The sequence below is a fragment of the Meriones unguiculatus genome, chromosome 10 (assembly GCF_030254825.1).
Source record: "Meriones unguiculatus strain TT.TT164.6M chromosome 10, Bangor_MerUng_6.1, whole genome shotgun sequence".
Lineage (NCBI taxonomy): Eukaryota > Metazoa > Chordata > Mammalia > Rodentia > Muridae > Meriones > Meriones unguiculatus.
In genome coordinates this window covers 18,047,230-18,067,970 of record NC_083358.1, presented here as the reverse complement: position 1 = coordinate 18,067,970, position 20,741 = coordinate 18,047,230, and the positions used below count along the sequence as shown (strand labels likewise).

The following is a 20,741-nucleotide window of genomic DNA, read 5'->3' as shown; positions in this document are numbered from 1 at the left end:
TTAGAGAATTGGGTGGTCATGAGCCTCAATTATGCAGCTAGGGAACTGTGACAAATCTGTATCTGTCCTAGAAAAGGTAATTTGCTAGTTAGACCAAAGTGACAGGTGTCCATAGGTAGGTTAGTATTTATAGGATGCTAGATTCAATGTTTTGAGGCTTGACTAGCATAACTAGTGTGAACTGAAGAGGATTCACAGTCAAAATGACCTTTGAAAGTTATGTTTTAAAGTGTGCAGTTGGTCTAGATATATATCAATATAGACATAAAACATGTATTAAAAAGAAAGATAACATGGGCTGGAGAGATGGCTCAGAGTGCAAAAGTGCTTGCTCCAAAGTCCTGGAAAACACCAGGAAAAGTTATGTTAATGAAGATATCCATAAACTCATCAAGAAATAAACTCATTTCAGATTGAGGTGGGAATAAGTGGGTACCCTGAAAATAAGTATGCTTAGGATTTTGTGAGACAGAACAGAACAACAAAAATTCGGGAATCAGAATCCTGGGGAGGATTCAGTGAAAACCTTAGGAATGGAAATATGATTTAAATATAATTTAAAAATAATGGGCTGGAGACATGGCTTAGCATTGGCTGCTCTTACTCAGGACCCAGGTTCAATTCCAGTGGCATCCATGGGGCAGCACACATCTATCTGTAACTCTAGTTCCAGGGAGTCCCATGTTCTTTTGTAGGCCTAAGACATGTTCAGTCACACACAGACACATTAATAAAAATGAAAACTGAAAAATTTAAAACTTTTTTTACATTGGAATACTTCAGTCAAGATTTAGAGAATCATACATAGTCAAATACTGAGAAAGTTTTATGAATTACTGATAAGAAATAGAAATTTGCTGGGTGTGGTGGCACACACCTGGAATACCAGCATGCAGAGAGGCAGAGGCAGGTGGATCTCTGTGAGTTCAAGGCCAGCCTGGTCTACAAAGTGAGTCCAGGACAGTCAAGGCTACACAGAGAAACCCTGTCTCAAAAAACAAAACAAATTAAACATTTCTATATAATTATGTATATAATTATGTTAATTGCTATTATATAAATAGGCATTGTAGTTTTATATGTGTGCAACTTTGGAAATTATTAACTATTAATGGTCAGGTGGTCCTTTTATCATTTTGTAGTGGGTGGGGCTTCTTGCCACAAAGCTTTTTCCATTAGTCTTTCTTTTTGTTTATTTTTTTGTTTGCTTGAGGCTGGGTCTCACTATATATCCCTGGCAGGTCTGGAACACCCAGAGACCTCTCTTCCTCTGCCTCCCAGTGCTGGGATTAAAGGTGTGTTCCACCCCACCCCCCAGCAAAGTTTTTGGTTTGGTTTGGTTTGGTTTTTTAAATTGGAAGGGTGAGTTGTACAGAGGTATAATTTAATCTCTAAAATGAAATTCACTTAATTTTTGAAAAATTATTTACCCCTTTCATTTTATTCTATATGTGTGACTGTTTTGTCTGTATGTGTATATGTGCACCATTTGTGAACCTGGTGCCCTTCCAGGCTGGAGAAGGCATCAGATTTCATGGGACTGGCGTTACAGATAGCTGTGAACCGCCTAACATGTTAGGATCAGAACTCTTGTCTCCTGCAAAGATAGCAAGTGCTCTTAATTACTGAGCCATCTTTCCAGTTCCTCATAGTAAAACATTTAAATTAATATATTTATTTATTGTTTTTCAAGACAGGGTTTCTTCTGTGTAGCTCTGGCAGTCCTGGAAGTTGCTCCGTAGGTTGGCCTTGAACTCACAGAGATACATCTGCCTCTGCCTCCCTAGTGCTGGAATTAAAGGCATGCACCATTACCCGGCAATTATTCTAGAACATTATCTGTTCGTTTCAATGAAATTCTTTGTTTTGATAGCAATTTCTATAGTTCACTGATTTCTTAACAATGAACAATGATTATGTTGTGAATACCATAATTTAATGTTGCAAAAATTGTGTAGTTTTAATGAGTCTGTACAGGGTGCTTTTTTTTATTTTTTTGCTCAAAGTATTTTGTGTTTCTGCCTCTTGGTTCTATCTTTAGTAAGCACTAGAATATATGATTTGCAAGTATAACTTGTAAGCCAATTTGTGGCTGGTCTGCCAAGATTCAGAAGCAGTGTCATCCAGAAACAGAAGTGGGTCCATGGCGGTGGGAAGAGTGTCTCCTTAGCAAGTCTGTAAGTTGAGCTGTCGCAGTTTACGGAAGAGTTCCCTTCTTTTGAGACAACGATGTCTAGGTAGCCCGGAATGACCTGGAGTTCTCTTTCATCTACCTCCTGGGTGCTGGGTTACATGTGTGTACCCCCACATCCCACCTTTGTTGTGGTTTGATTTTCCTCTCCATAATGGATGTTGATGTTGAGCGTTATTTCATACTCTTGCTGGTTTTTTGTATATGTTCTTTGGAGAGATGTCTGATCAGAATCTTTGCCATTTTAAAAAGTGTGTCTTGTTACTGCTTTTTGACTGTCATTTCTGATTAGTGGTTTTGATTTTCTCCTCCTCTTCTTCAGATAGAAGAAGTGAAGCGCCGGCAACACTCCCTTGCTTTCAGCTCAGCTGGAGCCCAAGCCCAGACCTATCATGTCAGCTTTGAGACTTTGGCTGAGTACCAGAGATGGCAACGACAGGCATCTAAGGTTGGAAACTTGGATAGGAGATGAGGATGTAGCAACAAGTGCCCTTAACGTCACACTTGGTTTTCCTTAGGCATTTCACTGAGTCATTACTTATTTATACTTGCAGTCAAAATGTTTTCAGGTACATTTCCCTCTGTACCATCTTTGTGAGGTGTGTCTTAGGTGGAATTAAAACACAGTGAAGTTTGCCCTTTAGAGGAATTGAGACATGAGATTTGCATTGCTTCCCATCTGCCACATTGGTCACTGATTGACATATCTGTTTCATGGCTTATAGCCTACTGCTTCATGTCTGTACACTTTTAGAAGCACTTAAAGGTGACCTTATTGATGGGACATAACCTGTGATGGTGTCACAAATCCCTCTTCTGGTATGTTGAGGATAGCTGACGTTTCAGCATAGCTCTGCTTAGCCGCTAAAGATGCATTACTCTAATGTGTGCTGCAAGTCCAGAACTGCTGCCCTTTGTTTTCTTGGCAGCAGTATGCAGAAGAGGCACCACAGTGCAGTGGCATGTCTCAGGACACAAGTGAGTTTCATCATGTTTTAAACACATTATAGCCATATTTATTAGTGTGGCATTACAGGTTTTAAAGATGATTCAGGGTTGGGTTTTTTTTTTTGTTTGTTTGTTTGTTTTTGTTTTTTTCCTGTGTGTATCAGTTATAAAATCTGTTCCATGTAAAACTGGTTTCACTTGTGAGTAACTTCCATCCTTCTTCCTCTTTAAAGAGAAGTTACTGTTTCTTGGCCATCTTTGGCATACTCAACAATGTGCTATATGCTTTGCAGAGATGTGAGGCTACAAAAGGAATTTTGTCCCACACTGTTTCTTATTAAAACTTGCCTATTTTGAGTCAATGTATCATTGCTTCTGATATGAAATGTTAAATTTTAATTCCCTATGGTGACATAAGCAGCTTTTTTCTTTTCCTTTCTTCTTTTCATCCTTTTCTTCCTTCCTTTCTTTTTATTAAAGATAGGGTCTCATTTACATTGTATTGGCTGGCCTGAAACTTATTCTGTAGCCTAGGCTCAACAAACTTTTAGTGATCCTCCTGCTTCAGGATCCCAATTACTAGAATTTTAAGCATGGACCCACTATGGGTTTTTGTTTTCAACTTTTTGTTGTTTTTGATAGGCTGGCCTTAATCTCTCTATGTAACCAAGGCTGGCTTTGATTTACTAATCATCCTATATCTACCTCCCCAGTGCTAGAATTACAGGCCTTTTGTTTTGTTTTGTTTTGTTTTTTAAAGCAGTTTATAGTTTTAGGGAAAAGTAAAAACTAACTGGTTTCTATAAATGAATAATAGCATCTCTACTTTTTCCCCTATCGTAGTTTGTAGTCAGTACTTTCTGTGTAAATGCCATTCCAGCCCGTGTTGCATGAAATCACCCACGCGCTCAGGAGGCTTTTCTTTTTGCTGTCTTTCAGGTGGTGTCCCAGCGGATCAGCACTGTGGACCTCTCATGTTACAGCCTTGAGGAGGTTCCTGAGCATCTCTTCTATAGTCAAGATATCACCTACCTCAACCTGCGACACAACTTCATGCAATTAGAAAGACCGGGGGGCCTTGACACACTCTACAAGTATGTAGAGAAGAGGTTTCCAGACTACCATGTTGAAAATGAGATGTGGTTCACACTTTCAGTGGACAAGTTGACTGAATTAATCCATTCCTCATTTCTATAACAAAGTAACCAGAGGCTGGTAGTGTGTAAAAATAAAAGATTTCAATGTAAGATCAGATAGTCCATTCGCTTCAGGATATCATGGTGGATGGTGGATACCCACATAAGAGGGAGAAGTGGGATGGCAAGACAGGGAAACCAGGGATATTTAGTGCTCAGTGCTTGCTCTTTTATAACAACCCATTATTTTGGGAACTAACTCACTGCGTAATCTTTCCCCAGGACAGAATGTTCAGTGACATAATTACTTCCTCTTCCTTTTTTCTGTTTATTTATTTTAGTGAGGTTGGGGATTGAACCCAGGACCCTCTGTATGCTAGACAAGTGTTCTGCCACTGAGCTATACCCTAACCCTCACTTCTTATAGGTCTGTCGTTTTCAGTCCTGCCACACTGACACCATGCTTCTATCATATGAACCTTTGAGGGAAGAATTCATTGGCACATTCCATCATATTTTCTAAATTTTTACTGAAGCACAATTTTTATTCACACAATCTCTCTCCTCATTATTCTCCCTATAAAACAAGGTTGATGAAATGTTCTGTTTCAAAGACTATAATGAATTACCATTGATTTTCATAATCTTTCGGTGGTTTGTTTTTCTTTTGTCTTGAGACAGGATCTCAGTGTGTAGTTTTGGCTGGCCTGGAACTGAATTAATTTGTAGCCCAAGCTGACCTTGAACTCATAGAGATCCACCTGCCTCAGCATCCTGAGTGCTATCATTAAAGGCATGTGCCACTATGCCAGGCTTAGGATAATCTTTTTATTAATAGTAAAACATATTTTGTATTGATGATAAAGCTTGATTTGCAGCCATGGTAGATTGAGAGATTCCATAAGTGGACAGTTTTTTAATCAAAAGTTTTGAATCGAAATGGCTGTAAGCTGATCAGTCTTTATCTTTTCTTTGTGTCTGCTCCCAAGTCTTTTGTCATCCCTGAAACCTTTCTCTGCCAATAACGGAAACATTTCATCCCTACAAGACTGTGATCTATGTTTTTTTGTTTGTTTGTTTTTGTTTTTTTCTTTTATCTTTTTTGTTAGAATATATTTTACCTTCCTACTCTCCCCACATTCCACCTCATATTTTCACCTAAAACAGCATGTGAGACCAGCCTGGGCTACATTAAGTAAGACCACCTCTCAAGAAATTACACAAAACACAAAAAGTGGATGCCCATGAATACTAACAAGATGTGATTGTGGGCTTTTACTGGGGAAGGGAAAAATTAAAAATCAAAGCAGACTGCTTTTTTGGTTTGTTTTGGTTTGTTTTGATTTTTCGAGACAGAGTTTCTGTGTAGCCTTGGCTGTCCCGGACTTGTTTTGTAGACCAGGTGGACTTGAATTCAGAGATCCACCTGCCTCTGCCTCCTTGAGGTGTTAAAGGTGTGTGCTAACACACCCAGCTAAAGCAACGTGTTTTACATTACATGGAGAATAAAAAATAATGTGCTTTAAAATGACATGTTTTACATCCTCGTGTTAGTAACATAATTCTTAAAGTACCAGTATAATCTTCAGAAACACACTGGTATTTAAAATCTAATCTTTTACAAATACAAGTATATATCAAGTAAATATTTAGTAATGATGCAGGTATTTGACTCATATTTGTATAGTAAATTAAGATAAGCTATAATATTAAAGAAGTCAGTCTTCAGAATTTTTTTTCTGAGTTGCCCTGAAGCTAGAATTGATCTAGTTACAGAGCTTGGGCAGAGATTCTGAAGTCAAGGCACCTGGACAAAGAATAGGAAGCAATCAAGTCAGGTCACCTGGAAGTCAGACGTTGAGGTTTGGAAGAGGAGCCTTAGAGTAAGGTACCATGGGTTCCATTCTCAAGGGCAGGAGGACAGTGTCTTTGACTTATCATCATTTTACACTTGTATGATATAAAACATGATGTTTCGTATACCTGTTTTTTGGCCACACTATCTCAAGGCAAGATAATATGGAAACTTTTATTCTGTGAACAAATGGCAGCAACACAGGATTCATGTAGATCAGATCAGTTTACCATACAAGGCCGTCAGATGTTTTCAAGCTCATCTGATCTATTTATTTCAAGTGACATTTGAGCCAATATAATTTCAGTGTAAAAGAGTTGCTTATGCTGGGTGTGGTGGCACACGCCTTTAATCCCAGCACTTAGGAGGCAGAGGCAGGTATATCTCTGTGAGTTCAAGGCCAGTCTGGTCTACAAAGGGAGTCCAGGACAGCCAAGGATACACAGAGCAACCCTGTCCTGAAAAACCAAAAAAAAAAGGGGGGGGGGAGTTGCTTATAATGTACTATGTATTTGTTAGTTATTGTGGTATCTGAATAGATTGTTTTGTATATTGCATGTTGACATTTAGTAAAGTAAGATTAAGTGTATTAAGTGTGACTCAATAGAAAGTGATTGTTGCAGCATGAACTCCCATGTACATTTTCTGCCTCATTAGGGGAATTCTCTTGACCAGGTTTCATTGACAGCGTGCGTGGACTATGTTTTAACTACTTTACTAGCCTCTGTGTCCATAAAACATTTGTTAGCACATAAATGAAAACATGTTTTTAGAACAGATTATTTGGTACATATTTAGCTGCAAATGGAGGCAAGATTTTGAGTTTGAGGCTGGTCTATGCTACATTGTAAGTTCTAGGCTGTTCTGGGCTACATAGAAGGACCCTGTCTTCAACAGCAATAACAAAACAGTCAGGAAACAAAATTAATCATCAAAGTCCATTGATGGTCTCCCTGTAAAGACATGTAATGAGTATATTAGTTATTCATACCATCACAATATGGAAATATGGTCTGTATTGTGCCTTTGTTTTTAGATTTTCTCAACTGAAGGGCCTGAACTTGTCCCATAATAAGCTTGGAGTATTTCCTGTGTTGCTGTGTGAGATCTCTACCCTGACTGAACTCAACCTTTCATGTAATGGATTTCATGACCTGCCAAGTCAGATTGGCAATCTGCTAAAGTAAGTGTTAGCTCTTCCTAGGTTCTCCTTTCTTTTGCGGGACCTCCTGATCTTAGGATGAGGGCAACACTTTGAACTTTCATGGTGAGATAAGTCATATCCTTACCAGGATTCTATTAAGCAATGGCTCTTGACACCAGAGGTGACAGTGCCACCAAGCAGTGACCCATTCCCTCCTTTTCAGCAACAGAGACCCTGGGTCTTTAGTGTCTGAAGGCCCACCCTTAAGAGTTATGTCTAAGCCTCTGTTTACTCTCCATGGGCCAAGATTTGGGGGATTTTGTCATGTTTAGATTGTTAATGATTAGTGGCATGGCTTAATAATGAATTACAAGCCCTATTGTTGGTTCTGTCTGTAAATTTGTTTGTGTGAGCTGTTCCATAATGCAGGCTTGTTTGTTTTCCACAGTCTTCAGACCCTCTGCCTCGATGGCAACCTTCTCACCACTCTACCCGATGAATTGGGAAACCTGCAGCAGCTTTCTTCTCTGGGAATTTCCTTCAACAATTTTAGTCAAATTCCTGAGGTTTTGGAGAAACTCACCATGTTAGATAAAGTGGTTATGGCAGGAAACTGTTTGGAAGTCTTAAACCTAGGGGTGCTGACCAGGATGAGCCATGTTAAGCATGTGGATCTAAGGTGAGGCCACTGTGTTTGAGAACTTCCTTAGCTTTGCTGTGATGGACCTTGATGTCTTCTCCTCATAAGGACTTCTTTACTTCTTTAGAACATTAGGAATTTAAAACAGCATAAAAATAGATGTTCTCAGATCTATAGTAAAACTTTATTATTCACCCAGTAGCAGAGAGTAAGGATCTGGTGGGTTTGTCAATGACAGCCTTAACTTGCTGATGACTGTCTGACTTACTCTTTCAACAGCGTTTATTGAGAATTTCTATTTTCTTGAACCTTTATCTGTAGTGGATTTCAGTATTTTATTTTTATTTTTTTATTGTCAAGAGAAGGTACAGCATTGTTTCATTGTTTTAATGAGCATTTGGTTATTTATGAGTGATGTTGAACATTGTTTTGTATGTAGACTAGTGGTTTCCAGTTTTCTGTAAATTTAACCATTTTTCTGTTGAGTCACTTTTCCCTTGGTAACATTATGTTGTCGTTGAAATGTTAAAGGCTTCAAAACTAAAAACCTTCTTAGGAGTTGTGTCTTGTAGTGACAGGCTTTTCTGAAAGGAAGGTGGTAAAAGATGTGTGCTGGGTCTTTTCTTACTTCAGAACACTGATAGTGAGCCCTGTGAAGACATGGACAGGCACTTGGCAGTGCACGGGAGAAGGAGAACAGGCTAGTTTGTGGCAGCCATGTAGGTGAGAGAAGGAAACAGACATTTTGTGAAGTTTGCACTTGAACCACTCCTGTACATTCAGGTTGTTCTCTGCTTAGCGCATGGAGCCTCAGCCCTAGAGAAAGAGGAGCAGCCACAGAGAGGGCACTGCGCCTGCCACTCAGCTTCCCACCACCCAGAGCACGCCCGTCCCCACCGGGCCCTACTAGGGACTCAGGTGTCGGTGTGCACAGTGCCTTTCCCCTCTCTAATTTGTGTGTGTGTTTACCAGCTCTAACTCAGCTGGGTCTTGAGGGTTTTTTGTTTTTTTGTTTTGTTTTGTTTTCCTATAAATCAACTCTGGTTATGTTCTGTAGTACTTTGAAAAATGAAGCAGGTAGTGAAATTCTCAAGTTCAGTACAGAGAGGAAAGGGTCATACCTTGCCCATGTTTCTATACACGTAATAGAAATTCTTTTCAATTATTTTCCTATTTCTGAATATTAAGGATGAACCAGTTGAAAACGGTGATTATTGAAAATCTGGAGGGAAATAAACACATCACTCACATGGATTTGCGGGACAATCAGTTGACTGATTTGGACCTTAGCTCCTTATGTGGCTTGGAGCAGCTGCACTGTGAGCGGAACCAGCTGAGGGAGCTGGCACTCAGTGGCTTCTCCCTTCGAACCCTCTACGCCAATTGGAACAGTGAGTTTTCTATCCAACCTCCTGTTTTGCTCTTTCAGCTGTAGTCTGAGCCTTCTGAGAAGTGTGGTGTCTGTGGTCCTTCTCAGCCACTCTGCAGAATGGAGTTGTGTCCCTGTGCTTTCTCTTTTAGTTTTGCCAGTAGCCCTGAAGCAGTGGACATATACATAAAGAGACATGGCAGGGTACTTTAAGAGTCATTGTGTGAGCACAGTAAGAGGCATTTTGCAGAATCATAGGGGTCGGGTAGGTGGATGAGCTTGTTCAAACCAGAGCATCTGTTAAGAAGTAGGCGTTGGTTCTTACAGCCAAGGGCCTAAATCTGTTCTAGTCCTCCTTTTTGCATAGTCTATAAAGAATGGTGTCTTAGTTAGGGTTTCTATTGCTGCAACAAAACACCATGAAAAAAAGTTGGGGAGGAAAGGGTTTAATTAGCTTACATTTCCACATTGTGATTTATCACTGAAGGAAGTTAGGACAGGAACTCAAAACAGGGCTGGAATCTGGAAGCAGGAGCAGATGCAGAGGCTGTGGAAGTATGCTGCTTATTGGCTTTCTTCTTGTGACTTGCTCAGCCTGCTTATGGAACCCAGAGCCCTCCCCAATTGATCACTAATTGAGAGGACGCCTTACAACTGGATTTCATGGAAGCATTTCTTCAACAGAGACTCTTTTCTTTCTGATGACTCTAACTGTATAAGTTGACACAAAACCAGATAGTATAAATTGTTTTTATATTTTTTTAAAAGTTGGGTTAAAAAATTACAATAATATTTGTGACATGAAATTTAAGCATTTATATTCATAAGTTAAGTTTTATTGGTATGTACTCACAGGTTTGCACATCAGTGTTTTCATATGGAGTAAGGCACTGTTATGGTCCAAAAACCCTGAAGTGTTTCTTTTAGCCTTTTAAAGAAAAAGTTGGGGCTGGAGAGATGGCTCAGTGGTTAAGAGCACTGTCTGTTCTTCCAGAGGTCCTGAGTTTAATTCCCAGCAACCACATGGTGGATCACAACCATCTATAATGAGATCTGGTGCCCTCTTCTGGTGTGACGGCATACATGCAGACAGAACATTGCATACATAAATAAATAATTTTTAAAAAAAAGTTAAAAAGTTTCCCAGTCTCTAATGGTTCTAGTGTGAGAAGACCCTGCTCCAGTAGTGTAGTGAGCACAAATGCCAGAATCAGATGTGTGTGCTCTCCACAGTTAACAATTGGCACAGTGGTAATAAATAAACAAGGGTTTGTGGTTCCCGTGACAGAGATCTGTTATACAACCTGCCTACCTTGGTAGCCTGGCTGAGGTGTTCTTTTATTCTAGTCTTAATCACTAATACCAACTCTTATGTCATACAGTAGACAGTATATATGTCTATATGCACATATGTGGTTTATAGAATGAATATAAGTTTAAAGAGACTGCAGGAGGTGGGAGTCAGTATTGATAAGATAAGGAATCAGACAAGTGCCAGGAGAGAGCTGTTGTAGTTTGGTTTGAGAGCAAAGCTACAGAGTTCAGTTCCAAGGTGAACGGCTGAACAGAACCATGGTTTGAGAGTTGGGAATGGGTTAAGAGCAAGAAACAGCATGTCAGGCAGGTCCAGGTCCAGAGAGGCAAACAGATAGACCGAACAGATAGTTGCAGACCACATGAAGATCAGGAGATTGAGCTGAGCCTGAAGCTCAGGAATAGTAGGGTAGGCCTTTGTCTGTCTGTCTATCTCTCTCTTTCTCTCTCTCTTCAGATATCAGATGGTAGGTTGGTGTGTATTCACACACACACACACACACACACACACACACAACACACACACACTCTTTATGGAGTCCAGGTAAGGGAGTTATACTCTTTTTCTTGGCCTGGGATGTCCAATAAGTTATTGGGCTTGGTTTTCCTCATGTGATTTTACTATGTCTCTGTGCCACTACAGTCTCAGCTAATGCTAATAAACTTATAGAGTGGCTTCCTTTGGTCACCAGGAATAAGTCATTTTCAGTTTGTGCTGCATGGGTGGAACCTGACATCTGGGTCACCCATGGGGCTGATTTACCCTCTCTCAAAATGGAGTCAAAGCTGCTGTGCCCAGCCTGAAAAACCACAGTTCATACAATGTGGAGTGACTTAGCGCAGAGCTTATCTTCCTCTCAGCAATTAGAGGTGGTCTGTGGGAATGTTTTCCAACGTAAAAGACCATGTGTGTGTAGAAACTACTGTTGGTCTGTTTCAGACAGTGGCCATTTTTATGGAGAGCTCTTTGCCAGTTAGGCTTGTTATGTATTTTATTTTGGTTTTCGGTGTTTTAAAGCAGTTTCACTGTACCACCCCTGTAGCCCCAGACGTAACCTCCCAAATACTGTTATTGTAGTTGTGCTTTAGCATGGTTGGCAGTTTTCTATGTTTAAGGAAGGGAAGGAAAGGAAAGGGAAAATGTTTAATTTCACCAATTGCCAGAAATGAAGATTTAAATAATATTTTATAGTCGTCACATTCAAAAGAGAAAGTGCTAAGTGTAACCAGAGACTAGACTCAGTATCTTCTGGAGTCCTCAGCCAGAGGCAGTGACTTAGGAAGCCACCTCAGAAGAAGGCGGCCCTATCAGAGAAGTGACGCATCTGTGTGAACAGTGATTTTCCGCTGGCGTGTGGGGCTGCAAACGCAGAGTTATTGTCACAGTGTTGTAGCATGGTGAGAGCAAAGGACTTCTAACAGGAAGATGGCTAAATCAGCAATGATGTATTTACACAATAGGTTTTATACAGTAGTGGAAATGAAGCTTTTTGTATTGGTGCAGATAAGTCTCGGAAACAGCTTTTGATTAAGAAAGAAAAACCTCATGATCATAGTATATTGTATAAGTTATGCCAAAATGTAAACACAGAAACAGCATTCTGTAGGTTTAAAACCATGTCACAAATGATAAAAATTCAGGATGATGTTTGATTCTTGGTGTTAAAGCAAAGCATATAAGGTAGATATCCACATGTTAAGAGCTAGCTGATGATAGTGGAAAGGGGTTATTGGGTTTTTCCTTTGCTTTTCTGTGTCTATGTTATTAGAATAAAAGATGTTAGGGACTCAGTTCTGTTGTCTTTCATCATGTTATAGAGGCTTCACTCATGGTTTAGATTAATTTTTTGAGTCAGAAGGTCCAGTTGCCGAGCAGGGCTACAAGATGGCTCTGTGATGGAGCTTAACATAACCAAGCCTGATGACCTGAGTTCTATCCCTTGGACCTACAGTGTGGAAAGAGAGAACTAGCTCCTACACATTGCCCTCTGGCCTCCACATGACACCTGCCTATAGACACAGGCATACATGCATGCAGAGATAAATAAGTATAATAATAATAATTAAAAAAAAATGCCTGTTGAGTAAAAACTAGGTGTTGTGGTCCACACTTGTAATCTGCCAGTACTTGAGAGGATGAGGCAGGAAGATCAAAGTTTCAGGGTAGCCTGAGCTACAAAGTCAAATACTATTTTGCCTACCTCTTCCTTAAGAAAGCTAAAGCAATAATAACAACAACCAAATGTACTGAGTGTTAACTGCCACTGTCTGTACATTGATGCTATGACAGCTAATCAGTACAGCCACTTTGAAAATGGTCAGTGCATCTACTAGAGCTAACCCTGTCTGGTATACCCAAGGTTCCTCTCTTGGCTCATAATCGCCTTCTGTGTGTGGATTAGTTCTCATGTATATGGACAAGATATTCGTAGTCACTCTAAATTGGAGAAGCCGTAAATGTCCAGCAATCTTAAACTGAGTAGTCATGGTGTATGTGCCAGTCAGCTGGGAGGGTCCGTATGTTCAATCACATAGAAACCATGTCTGGACAAAGAGGCGCTGTCTTCAGGTGCTAGCTTCAGCAACTTTTATATCCCATGGCACGGCAGTTGGGTAGTCAATCCTGATGGCTCCCTCTAGTGTTACAACTCTCACACAGGTCTTTGGTAGTAGGGCCCTTAGCCCTACATGTGTTGCCTGTAGCAGCAGTTGGTATTGTAGCTTCGAGACAGACCTAAATATCAGGAATCCTCATCCCCTGATAGCAGCCACTGTTACAGTTCCCAGATATGGAGTGTCTGAAGACTTGGCAGCTCTCGTATTCTTCCAGCAACCAAGGCCTGCAGTTGTTTTCTTCTGCCTCTTTATAGCCTCGGTTGTTGTTCCGATTCGGATCTCTACCCTCTTTACCTTCTCTGTGCCTCCTGTGCCACTCTTGTCCCTAGCCTGGGTCCTCCCTCAGCTGCCTCTTTTTGGTCAGTGTCACAGTAAATAGATACTGTTGCCCTTTTGTTACTACTGCTGCTGCTGCTGGCTGCCAGGCTTGCCACTCTCCTTAGCTTCTTCAGCTCTCAAGAAGCCACAGCTTTGCTACCGTCACAGCTTAGCATGCTCCACTATCATGTTGTACTGCCTCAGCCACCACTGTTGCTCTGCTGTCTCTGTGGCTGCTTTCCTTGTATCAGCTTAGCCTCCTCTGGTAAAGGAGACAAGAAAAGATAACTTGAGAGAAGTCTTGTGTTAGGGCTAAATGTTGTGTCTACAAGCCGGCTCATCAAGTGCTCCTGCTTATAGCCAGAGAATGGTGCTTACAGCAATCACAGCAAACCTCTCACGCAAAGTAAGGTTTGTATTTACACCACTCTCAACTATCCATCTGCTAGGCCACTAGGGTTAAGTGTTTCTTTCTGGCCTAGGTAGGAATGGTCACAGAGTCATTTAGGAATCATCAAGGCTTGTGACAATAAAAAGTTTCATGTAAATGGTTTCAACCAGTCCCAGCTTGAGGCAGTCACTTCAGGAGCCCCTTCAGGAGTTGCAGCAAATAACAGTACAGTTGTCATGTACTTCCCTCAGGCTTCTGAGGTGTATTCATAGAGGTCAGTGCTGGCCTAAAGTCCTTCGGCTGGCTGATACTCATTTTGCTTAACACAAGTCAGGGGCAGCAAGGGAGAGTCCAGTTTCTGCCAGTTAAAACACCAAATTGCATGCTGGGTGTGGTAGCACACACCTTTAATTCCAGCACTCGGGAAGGCAGAGGCAGGCAGATCTCTGTTAGTTGGAGGCCAGCCTGGTCTACAAAGCAAGTCTAGGATAATAACCAAGGCTACACAAAGAAACCCTGTCCCCAAAAACAAAACAGAAACAGAAACAAAAAAGGCACCAGATTGCCTTACCTCCCAACACCTTTGCATATTTACAGGAAAATGAACATCAGAAGGAATGTTTACTGTAAGAGCTTAAATAGCATCAGTAACACTAGTAGTGATTTTTGCCAGATTTTATAACACTTTAACAGAATTCAAAACCCTTCAGTGCCCTAGGAAGGAATGCATCTCTCTGGTCTGTTTCATATTCATAAGAAAGAACATTAAAAAATATATAGCCAAATGTAATAGTATGAACAAATGCCATAAGCACGATGTGGAGTGAATTAAGTCAGATCAAAGCATATACCAGAAAGAGAGAAGAGGATCAGGCCATCCTCAGCTACATAGCGAGCTCAAGAACAGCCTGGGCTACATGAGACCTTGTCTCAAAATGAACCAAGCACAACAAAGTATCTGTATCACTGGGATTACAAGTGTGAACCACCATGCTAGGTTTATGCAGTACTAGGGTTAGAACCCAGTTCCTCCTGCATGCTAAGTAAGCACTGCCAACTGAGCTATATCCCCAGACATTGTGTACCCTTTTATCCCAGTACTTGGTGAGGTAAGGTGGGATTATGAGTTCAAGACCACCTGCCCAAAGAGCTCCTGTGGGAGTGGGCCATAGAGGAAATTTTCAGTTTTATAAGTGGCAAATGTCTAGTATTTGGAGCCAGGATAGAGAATGTTATCTTTGAAGGGGTGGTGGCTAGAAGAGGAGATGAAGAAATGCTCTATCCGTCTGTTAGGCCACTAGGGCTAATTCTCCTGGGAGTTGGTAATACCTTGTTCGATGATGTGAGCATTGGTTCTATTAATGTGTTCCAGTTCACTTATCTATATACTTAAGATTGTTTCTCTATCTGCATTATTCTTCAGTTAAAAGTAAAATTATTTTTACTAAAATTCCAGATATTGGCGCTGAAGAGATGGCTCTGTGGTTAAGAGTTCTCAGTGCTCTTGGAGAGTACCTAGCACCCATATTAGGCTCTCACACAGTTGGCTGTTAATTCTAGCTCCAGGGGATCCAATACCTATGTCCTCTGAAGGCTCCTGCACTGAATGTTCATAACACACACACACTTAATTAAAAATATATCCTTTTTAATATCCAGGTATTAATTTTTCAAGTTTCGAACTCAGTGTACTGTTAACATTAGCGTCTGCCTGCTGTAGTATAAGTGCACAAGACCCACAGTTAGTAGTTGCATGTGTTTTCAAAGACAGACTAAACAGTAGTCAGAGGGAGTTGCCGTAGTTTTATCTGTAGTCATCTCCATAAAGACACTTTTGCTTTGTTTACCAGTTCTTCCTTTTAAGGAAAAAAAATGTGTGTATATGTGTAGGAATGTGCAGTTGCTCAAGGAGTACGGCAGCATCAGATCTCCTGGAAAGCGGGAGTTAATAGGCTGTTGTGAGCCACCTGCTGTAGTGCTGGAACCTGAACTTGGGCCTCTGGAAGAGCAGCAGGTGCTCTTAACCATGAGCTGTCTCTTCAGCCCTATCCAGAAGTTCTTCCTCCTTCTTTTCCTCCTCTTCCTCTTCCTCCTCTTCCTCTTCTTTCTTCTTCTGTCTTCTGAGAACATTGTTAACATGTTGTTTTCCTCACAGGGCTGACAGCAGTGAATGTCTACCCAGTACCCAGCCTGCTGACTTCTTTGGAACTCTCCCGGTGAGTTTGTCCATAAGGGTGGCACTTGTCTTGATTTGTGGGGAGGGAGTAGAGAAAGAGGGAGAGAGAACTATTGTGTGGCCAAAGGAAGGAGCTTCTGGGAGAGTAAGGGACTTAGATCTCTTCTGTCCGAATAAACAAAGTGTTACTTAATCCCACAACCCTCGTGCTATGTGTAACCACCATCTTCACTTTTTTTTGTCTAAATTTCTCACAAGAGCTCCATTTCCTTACTTCCCATTTTCTTATCCTGACAACAGCTCACTTTATGCCTTCTTTAATTCACTTTTTTCTCTATTGACACTTGCTCTCTCTTTTTAAAACATCTTTTAAACTGGCCAGTACAGTCTCTTTTTAATGCTATTTTAGTCATTGCTTCTCTCTCTTTGGTTCTGTTTTCTCTTACAGTCACCCCCCAGGTCTGCTTTCAATACTGCGCTGTTATGGATGCAGTGTCACTGATTCCAGTGATGTCAGTCACCACAAAGTACTGGCATCAACCAGTTTTCTAGACCTCTTCTCTCAGGTTGGGCTCATCTGTCCAGGTCTTCACTAGTTAATTTTGCTGTACACATCCCTAGCCTGAAACCTGTGCAAAATTAAATTCATCTCCCACTGCACCAGTTTTGTTTCCTATGTCTATACACACTTGGCACTGTCATATCCCTGGTCATCCAGGCCAAAAGCCTGGAAGTAGCTTTCATCCTTTATTCTGCTCCTTCCTATATCTAATCTCCTCCAAGTCATTGCCGTTTTTGCCCCCTTAGCACTTCTGGGATTTCTTCTCTCTAGGCTTGTATCATTTCTGATTATTCTCTTTCTATTGACAGAATCATCTTAACAGGGCTTCATTTACCAATAATCTATTTAAAGCACAAAGCTGATGTCATCTGTACACTGCTTATAAACCCTTGAGGTATCTCCTAGACCTGTAGGATCAAGTAAGAACTTTCCAGACATGGTTTTGATCTGGTTCTAGCCTAACTTCCCCTCTGTATCCCATTACTTCATGCTCCAGCGTTATCAGATTGCTTGGCATTCCCTCATGTATCACACTCCTTCTTGCCTTATCTTTGTACTCTGACTCACGTTGGCATCGTTGCTTGAGTATCTTCATGTAAGGTTGCAGTATAACGTTCTCTGGACTCTAACGCAGATGCCATGTTTCTTAGCAAAGTTGTCTTGGTCTATTTCAGGCAAAGTGTTCTCTTCACTAAGCTGTGAGAGCAATGTCTGTTTCTCTTACATAGCTCTCACTGTATTCTGACACGTAACTGACACCTTGAGATCTAGAAAGGGTAGTCACATCTGACAGTGGGAGTCTTCCTGATGAAGAGATGTATTAAATGCTTCAAGTTCACGTTTCCAGAGCTTTGAAACTTTGCCTTACTACTGAGTGCCTTCTGCCTCTACATTCTCACTCTACATTCCTTCTAGTTTTCTCACAGTTTTTCTTTTCTCTGTCATTACCCATGGAATTCCTGATCATCTGTGATGCCACTTCCTCCAGATCTTCTCTCATCTTGTTTCACTACACCCTGCTGCTTTTGTTCGAAGCCTTCTCTGAACATGTGATGTAACACAGCTGGTACATATTGCTGTGCACATTTGAGTAATTGTCTCTTTTACCCTTCTTTAACAGTATTTTCTGAGTGACAACTGTATTTCTGGCAGTATCCAAGAGACTTCCTTGGACATAGTGTCGCTGTCCTAAGGTGTTTATATATGACTTATTACACACAGTGGAGTTTAGTGAAATGAATTCCATTTGTGTGTTGTTTGGATTTTCATAACTATGACAAGAATACCTGAAATGAGCAATTTAAAAGAAGAAAAGTTTATTTTTAGCTTGCAGTTTCAGATCTGTGGCCACTTAATGAATGTTACTTTGGGTTCCTGGTGAGGTAATATTGTATTATGGTGGCAGCTCACAGTGGCTAACCTCCTGACAACTGAGAAGCAGAGAGGGAGAGGCCAGATCTCCTTCAAGCTCTTTCTTCCTTCTTTTTTCCTTCCTTCCTTCTTTCATTTTTTCCTTCCTTTCTTCCTTCCTCCCTCTCTCCTTTTCCTTCTCCCTTTAGTCTTCTATTTTTTTTTTTTTTAATGACAGTCTCCATATTTGACCCATGATGTTTATGCTTGCCCCAGCCTCCTAAGTGCTAGGATTATATATGAACCATCACCCTGGCTAGTTCTACCAATTAATTTTCTAAAGATTAACTATTTCTTTATGTGTAAGGGTGTTTTGCCTGTGTGTATATCTGTAATACCACATGTATGCCTGGTGCATACATGTGACAGAAGAGGGTTTCAGATTCCCTGGGACTGGATATGAGATGGTTGTGAGCCACTATGTCTATGCTGGGATTTGAACCCCGGTCCTCTGGAAGAGCAGCCAGTGCTCTTATCCACTGAGCCATCTCTCCAGTCCTACCTACCAATTTATAATAGCAGCACAGGCTACTAGAACAAACTGCAATAACTTGTGTTTGGGGAAAACATTTAATGTCGAAGCCATAGTAACTTTTTACGTTACAAAATGATTCTTTTCAGAAACCTGCTAGAGTGTGTCCCTGACTGGGCCTGTGAAGCAAAAAAGCTAGAAATACTAGATATGAGCTACAATCTTCTTACAGAGGTTCCTGTGAGGTGTGTATGTATAAATGCGTATATGATATATGTGTTTAATTGTTTCTAAATTTAGGTTGCCTTTCATTTGTTGGTGACTGTTGAGGAAGGACCTTCCGAGTAGGAGGTACTATAAGGGATGTACTATAGGGATATAGTGATGACTAAAGCATGGTCTTAGCCTACAAGAAGCTTAGTAGGATTGTGTAACGTACACACACATAACTGCTAACATGTGCTGAAAGTTTCTGGCATGGTTAGTGGCGTGATGGTATGAATATAGCTGTTCTGTAGGGTGAGTTGTTCTGAGCTGGAAATTTCCTGAGAACTTCAGTTTTATGATCTTACCTAATCCTTTAAACTAAGAATGGTTAGGTAACCTGTCCATGGTAGCTCTTCACCAGGAGAGCTAGCGTTTGAATGTAACAATCTTACCCTGGAGGAGTATTTTTAATCACGACACTTACAAATTGTTTTAGAAGTTCAGAAGAACTCTAAGTAATTAGAGAGTGCTTTGTGGTAAAATGGCATTTGAATTGACCTTTACCAGATGGCAAGATTTATCTAACTTGGGGAAGGAGAGATTGGTACTTGATGGGTAGGGTGAGGAGATTGCACTATATATTCCAGATACTTAAATGTAAACTGTATGCTTGTGAAGTCTTTAAAGTTAACCTGGAGGCTTTGTAGCACAGTAGGCCTGCACCAAGCCTTTGGAGTAAGACGATATCACCATTTCTATGAGAACTTTGGCAGATCACTAAGTCTTTGGCAAGCCACTAATTCTTTTTGGATTTCATTGTTAATGGCCTGGTCATAGTGCATTTTAAACCCTTAATCATTTTTATTGTGATAAAGTTTTCGTTATGGAATTATGTTAATAAGCACACTGAGGAGAATTGATAAATTCTGTCTAGACAAGTGAAGATAGGTTTACTCCAGACACTGCTTTACTAGCTGTCACCCTTCCTAACGCTGTGGACCTTTAACACAGTTCCTCATGTTGTGGGGACCCCCAACCAGAAAATTATTTTTGTTGGCACTTCATAACTGTAATTTTGTTATTGTTAAGAATTATAATATAAATACCTGTGTTTTCCAGTGGTCTTAGGTGACCCCTGTGGAAAGGTTGACCCCCAGGTTAAGAACCACTGGTTTAGACTCTGTGCTGCTTGTGTTGAAGATCTCACTTCTGGCTAGCTGCTAGGTGATGTATGTGACAGCTCTCTTGGCTCAGTCACTTGTCAGTGGATGTATATTCTAAAGTAGGTTTCTGTTAGTTGACTGATTTTAATTCACTGACCTGTTAGTTAAAAAGGATTTAAGTGAGCTTTTGTTTCTTTCTGTTCTTTCTCCTTAGAATTCTGAGTAGTCTGACTCTTCGGAAATTGATGTTGGGACACAACCACATCCATGTCCTTCCGGTACTGGTGGAGCACATTCCCCTCGAGGTGCTGGACATCCAGCATAACACTCTCTCCAGGCTGCCAGACACTCTCTTCTCCAAGGCCTTAAAGTGAGTGCTGCAGAGGAGCAGTCCTTGTCTCCATGAGCTGTGCTGACCTGTCCCGTCCATGTTTACAGTTCTCCAGCTCTGGTCAGAGACTTAATCACAATTTTTATGATGGAAAATATAGCAGTGTTTTGTAATAAACTTGAAAGTTGAAGTAACTATCCAAAACTTAATTATTTATGTGGTAAATGATTTCAGGCAGGTTGGGAACACTCAGGCTTTCACTGTGTCCAGAGAGAAACAGCATTCAGATGGAGCCTTTGATGAAATTCAGCTTTTGTATTGAGGAAAAAAAGTACATAAACTAAAGTCAGTTTTATTCTAGCTTCATCAAGTAATCTTTGAATTATAGTCTCCTGACTTCCAGAACATGTCTTAGCTGTTTTGAAAAATATGCATTTAAAGATAATATTCTTGTACAAGGTATTGTTTGGTTCTTATTGTAAATTAGTAAGTAAATGT

General features: G+C 40.6%; 1 protein-coding gene across 2 annotated transcripts in view; it reads left to right on the top strand.

Moving 5' to 3' along the window:
- Phlpp2 (PH domain and leucine rich repeat protein phosphatase 2) overlaps positions 1-20,741 on the top strand; it is a 72,753-nt gene that overhangs the window by 31,634 nt on the left and 20,378 nt on the right. For both annotated transcript variants that reach the window (XM_021632562.2, XM_060392000.1), the window contains exons 5-12: positions 2,514-2,639; positions 4,079-4,233; positions 7,167-7,313; positions 7,723-7,953; positions 9,103-9,305; positions 16,078-16,138; positions 18,692-18,787; positions 20,127-20,282. In XM_021632562.2, the coding sequence (XP_021488237.1) occupies positions 2,514-2,639; positions 4,079-4,233; positions 7,167-7,313; positions 7,723-7,953; positions 9,103-9,305; positions 16,078-16,138; positions 18,692-18,787; positions 20,127-20,282 (1,175 nt within the window). The remainder of the gene's footprint in view (positions 1-2,513; positions 2,640-4,078; positions 4,234-7,166; positions 7,314-7,722; positions 7,954-9,102; positions 9,306-16,077; positions 16,139-18,691; positions 18,788-20,126; positions 20,283-20,741) is intronic.